The sequence below is a fragment of the Gigantopelta aegis genome, unplaced genomic scaffold, assembly GCF_016097555.1.
Source record: "Gigantopelta aegis isolate Gae_Host unplaced genomic scaffold, Gae_host_genome ctg11583_pilon_pilon, whole genome shotgun sequence".
NCBI lineage: Eukaryota > Metazoa > Mollusca > Gastropoda > Neomphalida > Peltospiridae > Gigantopelta > Gigantopelta aegis.
The window spans coordinates 1-7,688 of NW_024532748.1; the positions used below are offsets into that span (position 1 = coordinate 1).

General features: G+C 41.7%; 2 protein-coding genes across 2 annotated transcripts; both read right to left on the reverse strand.

Annotated features, from left to right (window-relative positions):
* Positions 1–1,726: 1,726 nt before the first annotated feature.
* On the reverse strand, positions 1,727–2,359 carry LOC121391019 (histone H1-delta-like). Its single transcript, XM_041522791.1, has one exon. It carries the CDS (start codon positions 2,289–2,291, stop codon positions 1,743–1,745), a length of 549 nt encoding a protein of 182 aa, XP_041378725.1. The 5' UTR covers positions 2,292–2,359; the 3' UTR covers positions 1,727–1,742.
* A 3,170-nt stretch (positions 2,360–5,529) lies between these two features.
* On the reverse strand, positions 5,530–6,146 carry LOC121391020 (histone H1-delta-like). Its single transcript, XM_041522792.1, has one exon. It carries the CDS (start codon positions 6,076–6,078, stop codon positions 5,530–5,532), a length of 549 nt encoding a protein of 182 aa, XP_041378726.1. The 5' UTR covers positions 6,079–6,146.
* Between the last annotated feature and the right edge of the window lie 1,542 nt (positions 6,147–7,688).

Here is a 7,688-nt window from a genome sequence, read left to right on the forward strand (position 1 = left end):
CAACTGATGCTATTAATCAGGTTAATCCAGTTGGTGTTCAATCACCGGAGTTAAACAACATAGGGCCAGGTTAGTACTTGAATGGGTGACCGCCTGGGAACACTGGGTGCTGGAGACGTTTTATTTTCCTGCTAAAAAAACAACCCCACTAATTTTCTTTTTAAATTTTTTTTGTTGTTGTTTTTTATCTCATAAGATAAGTTTGAATTTCGTAAATATTTTAAATATTCAGAATGTGTTATTTGTCAACTAATACAGTTAACCATGTTTCAAAATAGCATTCGTATACATGTACATTTGTAATGTCATATTTGTTCTGTCATTGTTGTCTATGGCTATACCAACTAGAAAACACCGGTCCGACTCGGTTACTGGTGAAGTCAGAGGTTGTGCCCAGAATGGACGTGCCTGAATCTGATGGAATATAGGTACGTTAATACAGTCCACCCACCCTACACCGGATCTCCTCCCTATAGGTAGTACTAAACCAAATAACTTTTGGCTGGGTCAAAGTTGGAGGTGCACCGAACTTTTGATAGAGAAGCTAACACCACAAGTCCCGTGATTGGTTATATAAATGTGAGTGTGTTGGTTGTAAAAATCATTAGTTTTATCTGGGCAAAATATGTCTGCAATTTTATTTCATCTAGTACCACTGTGTCAAGTAGCCTTGTGCTCAGGTCAGGTCAGGTCAGAGAGTTTAACCTGCCTATTCAGAGCAAGCTGTTGTAGCGCACGCCTGTCCTGGGCGCAGGTGTCGGCCTCAGTCGGTTCCTCCGTCCAGGACAGGAATGGGGTGGGGAGGGTGGGGGAGGCGCCTGCACTATCAGGTGCAAAGCCTTGTGCTGGAAACATGTATGGGGTACCTGTTAAAAAGAAAAAGAAGTAACATTTTGTGCGGAACTAGGGTAGTCACAGACGCTACCCGTTATCTCTAAAATGAGCAGCTTCACTCGTAATCTTTTCTGATTTACTTTAAGGGTGAGGGGTGGTAGCCACATGTTACTATTGTCGTCTATGGAATTTTATTTGGCAATATACACCCATCAGCGCATTTTAGCAACGTATGGTCCGCTTATTACTCCGATGGGTGACGGCCTGGCCAAACCGGGTACCGTAGACATACAAAAACAGTTCTTTAGCATATTAATGTCTATTTATCAATTTTGTAAGTTTTCTGTACGACATTAAAATGTTGAACTGTTTAGCGTTGGTCTTTTGTTAATTATATTTATTTTATGACAATGCGTCATTACAAAATTATTATATATTTATGAAGATGACGTAATCATAAAAAGCATATTATTATCATCCAAGTGCAAAAGTTAAACTTTTTTTGTTTAACGACACCACTAGAGCACATTGATTTATTAATCATCGGCTATTGGATGTGAAACGTTTTGGTAATTCTGACATATAGTCTTAAGAGAGGAAACCCGCTACATCTTTTCATTAGCAGCAAGGGATCACTTACATTAACCATCCTAGAGGCCTTTGATACACGTCATGGTGCACTGGCTAGAACGAGAAATAGCCCAATGGGTCCACAGATGAGGATCGATCCTAGACCGACCGCGCATCAAGCTAGCGTTTTACCACTGGGCTACGTCTGCCCCATCTAAGTGCTATACACGAGACAATGGGCCAATTATAACTACAGCAATTGAGTACATAACACTTTCGTGTGATGTGGGTGGCCCTGATAAGGGCCTTAAGGAGTGGGGTCCTCTCGTGACTGCAGTTTAGGCTTTCTTTGCCTTGACGACTTTCTTTTTGGGCGTTTTGACCTTTTTTGGCTTTGCTGCCACCTTTGCTTTCTTGGGCGTCTTTGCTTTCTTTGGTTTTGCGGTCTTCTTAGGGGACTTGGTTTTCTTAGCTGCAGGCTTAGCTTTCTTGTCTCCTGCCGACTTCTTGGTTGCCTTCTTGATGGGAGTTTTAACCTTCTTTGGCTTCTCAACAGCAGTCTTCTTGGCAGCAGGTTTCTTTTCTGCTTTCTTCTCGCCGAGACGAAATGAACCTGCAGCACCTGTGCCTTTAGCCTGTTTCAGTATTCCACTCTGAACACCATTCTTCAAAGCAGTCTTGAGACGGGCATTGATTGCCTTCGGGTTGTCTCCAACTTTGTAGTTGGCCATGACGTACTTGAGAAGTGCCTGTCTGGACGAGCCACCCCTCTCCTTCAGTGCGGTGACTGCATCTTTCACCATACTAGAATACGATGGGTGATCCGCTGGCTTCTTAGGCTTGGATACTTTCTTTTTTGGTGTTTTAACTTGAGTAGACTCCGTCATTTTTACCTTCAGTGATGCTATATTTCTCCTAATTCGATCAACGACTTACTCCTAACAGTATCAATCCGATTGTGTCCCCAGCCTCAGATCCCGCCACGCTCTCAAAATCGCGCGGACGTCGTCGAACTCGTCGTTTTCGGCTCAGCTGATCAGCCGCCATGGCTGGAAAACAACCGTTTGCTAGTGTGCATTGAATATTGTAAACCATATTTATTTCAATAAAATTGATTAATTAGAAACTTAATTTTGCTACCACCTTTTAGGAGACATAATGTACTATCTAACTTTCGAAAACAGAAATCGTGTGCGGTCTTTAAAGACTGAAAATCTAGTGATAAAGCGCAATAAAATGGCCAAACAAGTTAAAACTTTTGTCATTTTTGTTACAAAATACACATTTCGAAAAAGTGTATACCAAAAATCACACATTACACTTTCGAAGTACATCCATTGTAGGTGTCCAGATATAACTATTTGAAGGAAAAAGGTAAAGTTTAATGCAGTGAGGTCTGGAAACAAATCATGTATCAAACACAAAAACATAGGCTTGTAAAAACAAAGATGCCGGTCGTCAGTTGAGTATTTGTTGTTGTATACTGATTAATATAATGCAATACTAACGATTAAGCTATTCAAAACTATAAACTAATTGCATTTTATTCTTCTGTTATATTTCTTAAAACGTACTATATTAGCATTTAACATTAGATAAATTAGCGGAACTTGTCATTATTAATCAACCATTTATGTCGGAGTGATGTCCACCGGTACGGGTGTACACACACATACACCCCCCCCCCCCCCCCCCCCCCCCCCCCCCCCCCCCCCCCCCCCCCCCCCCACCCACCCCCACACACACACACGCACACAAAAATACACATACAGAGAGAGAGAGAGAGAGATAGAGAGGAGAGAGACGAGAGAGAGAGAGAGAGAGAGAGAGAGAGAGAGAGAGAGAGAGAGAGAGAGAGAGAGAGAGGTACACGAACACATGCTCACACATCCACTCACGTTTGTTATAACAACAACGGCCCCCACCCAGACCGAGCAAGGCCACAATACTGTCTTATCTCTCACCAACCAGTAAACTACTGTTCTGGACAGCCCAGATAGCTGAGGTGTGTGTCCTGGACAGTGTGCTTGAACCTCAGTTGGATATAAGAACAAATCTAGGTACAAATGAAATGAATAAATGAAAGCAATACATGTTTTATTTTGTGGCTAGAAATAATTAAATTATGCGTTATTGTTTGGTGTTGAGTTTTGGTTTTGGTGGACGGGGGGGGGGGGGGGGGGGGGGGGGGGGGGGGGGGGGTGGGGTGAGAGTGTGTGGCATAATCAGTTGGCATTTTGTAAAACATCTTATATTTTGTTGTTGTTTTTGTTTTTAAATATCAATAATTTATTATTTGTCAGTTACGTTTTGATCCAATTAAGTAGTTTATTTATTTTGAAATGGTCCAACTGATGCTATTAATCAGGTTAATCCAGTTGGTGTTCAATCACCGGAGTTAAACAACATAGGGCCAGGTTAGTACTTGAATGGGTGACCGCCTGGGAACACTGGGTGCTGGAGACGTTTTATTTTCCTGCTAAAAAAACAACCCCACTAATTTCTTTTTAAATTTTTTTTGTTGTTGTTTTTTATCTCATAAGATAAGTTTGAATTTCGTAAATATTTTAAATATTCAGAATGTGTTATTTGTCAATTACGTTCCAATTAAGTAATTCATTTATCAGTGAACTAATACAGTTAACCATGTTTCAAAATAGCATTCGTATACATGTACATTTGTAATGTCATATTTGTTCTGTCATTGTTGTCTATGGCTATACCAACTAGAAAACACCGGTCCGACTCGGTTACTGGTGAAGTCAGAGGTTGTGCCCAGAATGGACGTGCCTGAATCTGATGGAATATAGGTACGTTAATACAGTCCACCCACCCTACACCGGATCTCCTCCCTATAGGTAGTACTAAACCAAATAACTTTTGGCTGGGTCAAAGTTGGAGGTGCACCGAACTTTTGATAGAGAAGCTAACACCACAAGTCCCGTGATTGGTTATATAAATGTGAGTGTGTTGGTTGTAAAAATCATTAGTTTTATCTGGGCAAAATATGTCTGCAATTTTATTTCATCTAGTACCACTGTGTCAAGTAGCCTTGTGCTCAGGTCAGGTCAGGTCAGAGAGTTTAACCTGCCTATTCAGAGCAAGCTGTTGTAGCGCACGCCTGTCCTGGGCGCAGGTGTCGGCCTCAGTCGGTTCCTCCGTCCAGGACAGGAATGGGGTGGGGAGGGTGGGGGAGGCGCCTGCACTATCAGGTGCAAAGCCTTGTGCTGGAAACATGTATGGGGTACCTGTTAAAAAGAAAAAGAAGTAACATTTTGTGCGGAACTAGGGTAGTCACAGACGCTACCCGTTATCTCTAAAATGAGCAGCTTCACTCGTAATCTTTTCTGATTTACTTTAAGGGTGAGGGGTGGTAGCCACATGTTACTATTGTCGTCTATGGAATTTTATTTGGCAATATACACCCATCAGCGCATTTTAGCAACGTATGGTCCGCTTATTACTCCGATGGGTGACGGCCTGGCCAAACCGGGTACCGTAGACATACAAAAACAGTTCTTTAGCATATTAATGTCTATTTATCAATTTTGTAAGTTTTCTGTACGACATTAAAATGTTGAACTGTTTAGCGTTGGTCTTTTGTTAATTATATTTATTTTATGACAATGCGTCATTACAAAATTATTATATATTTATGAAGATGACGTAATCATAAAAAGCATATTATTATCATCCAAGTGCAAAAGTTAAACTTTTTTTGTTTAACGACACCACTAGAGCACATTGATTTATTAATCATCGGCTATTGGATGTGAAACGTTTTGGTAATTCTGACATATAGTCTTAAGAGAGGAAACCCGCTACATCTTTTCATTAGCAGCAAGGGATCACTTACATTAACCATCCTAGAGGCCTTTGATACACGTCATGGTGCACTGGCTAGAACGAGAAATAGCCCAATGGGTCCACAGATGAGGATCGATCCTAGACCGACCGCGCATCAAGCTAGCGTTTTACCACTGGGCTACGTCTGCCCCATCTAAGTGCTATACACGAGACAATGGGCCAATTATAACTACAGCAATTGAGTACATAACACTTTCGTGTGATGTGGGTGGCCCTGATAAGGGCCTTTAAGGAGTGGGGTCCTCTCGTGACTGCAGTTTAGGCTTTCTTTGCCTTGACGACTTTCTTTTTGGGCGTTTTGACCTTTTTTGGCTTTGCTGCCACCTTTGCTTTCTTGGGCGTCTTTGCTTTCTTTGGTTTTGCGGTCTTCTTAGGGGACTGGTTTTTCTTAGCTGCAGGCTTAGCTTTCTTGTCTCCTGCCGACTTCTTGGTTGCCTTCTTGATGGGAGTTTTAACCTTCTTTGGCTTCTCAACAGCAGTCTTCTTGGCAGCAGGTTTCTTTTCTGCTTTCTTCTCGCCGAGACGAAATGAACCTGCAGCACCTGTGCCTTTAGCCTGTTTCAGTATTCCACTCTGAACACCATTCTTCAAAGCAGTCTTGAGACGGGCATTGATTGCCTTCGGGTTGTCTCCAACTTTGTAGTTGGCCATGACGTACTTGAGAAGTGCCTGTCTGGACGAGCCACCCCTCTCCTTCAGTGCGGTGACTGCATCTTTCACCATACTAGAATACGATGGGTGATCCGCTGGCTTCTTAGGCTTGGATACTTTCTTTTTTGGTGTTTTAACTTGAGTAGACTCCGTCATTTTTACCTTCAGTGATGCTATATTTCTCCTAATTCGATCAACGACTTACTCCTAACAGTATCAATCCGATTGTGTCCCCAGCCTCAGATCCCGCCACGCTCTCAAAATCGCGCGGACGTCGTCGAACTCGTCGTTTTCGGCTCAGCTGATCAGCCGCCATGGCTGGAAAACAACCGTTTGCTAGTGTGCATTGAATATTGTAAACCATATTTATTTCAATAAAATTGATTAATTAGAAACTTAATTTTGCTACCACCTTTTAGGAGACATAATGTACTATCTAACTTTCGAAAACAGAAATCGTGTGCGGTCTTTAAAGACTGAAAATCTAGTGATAAAGCGCAATAAAATGGCCAAACAAGTTAAAACTTTTGTCATTTTTGTTACAAAATACACATTTCGAAAAAGTGTATACCAAAAATCACATTACACTTTCGAAGTACATCCATTGTAGGTGTCCAGATATAACTATTTGAAGGAAAAAGGTAAAGTTTAATGCAGTGAGGTCTGGAAACAAATCATGTATCAAACACAAAAACATAGGCTTGTAAAAACAAAGATGCCGGTCGTCAGTTGAGTATTTGTTGTTGTATACTGATTAATATAATGCAATACTAACGATTAAGCTATTCAAAACTATAAACTAATTGCATTTTATTCTTCTGTTATATTTCTTAAAACGTACTATATTAGCATTTAACATTAGATAAATTAGCGGAACTTGTCATTATTAATCAACCATTTATGTCGGAGTGATGTCCACCGGTACGGGTGTACACACACATACACCCCCCACCCCCCCCCCCCCCCCCCCCCCACCCCACCCCCCCCCCACACACACACAAACACACACACACGCACAAAAAAATACACATACAGAGAGAGACAGAGAGAGATAGACGAGAGAGAGAGAGAGAGAGAGAGAGAGAGAGAGAGAGAGAGAGAGAGAGAGAGAGAGAGAGAGAGAGAGAGAGAGAGGTACACGAACACATGCTCACACATCCACTCACGTTTGTTATAACAACAACGGCCCCCACCCAGACCGAGCAAGGCCACAATACTGTCTTATCTCTCACCAACCAGTAAACTACTGTTCTGGACAGCCCAGATAGCTGAGGTGTGTGCTGGACAGTGTGCTTGAACCTCAGTTGGATATAAGAACAAATCTAGGTACAAATGAAATGAATAAATGAAAGCAATACATGTTTTATTTTGTGGCTAGAAATAATTAAATTATGCGTTATTGTTTGGTGTTGAGTTTTGGTTTTGGTGGACGGGGGGGGGGGGGGGGGGGGGGGGGGGGGGGGGGTGGGGTGAGAGTGTGTGGCATAATCAGTTGGCATTTTGTAAAACATCTTATATTTTGTTGTTGTTTTTGTTTTTAAATATCAATAATTTATTATTTGTCAGTTACGTTTGATCCAATTAAGTAGTTTATTTATTTTGAAATGGTCCAACTGATGCTATTAATCAGGTTAATCCAGTTGGTGTTCAATCACCGGAGTTAAACAACATAGGGCCAGGTTAGTACTTGAATGGGTGACCGCCTGGGAACACTGGGTGCTGGAGACGTTTTATTTTCCTGCTAAAAAAACAACCCCACTAATTTC

Bases quoted from the DNA above. Each gene is read 5' to 3' on its own strand.
- LOC121391020 (XM_041522792.1), bottom strand. From the start codon at position 6,078: ATGACGGAGTCTACTCAAGTTAAAACACCAAAAAAGAAAGTATCCAAG.
- LOC121391019 (XM_041522791.1), bottom strand. From the start codon at position 2,291: ATGACGGAGTCTACTCAAGTTAAAACACCAAAAAAGAAAGTATCCAAG.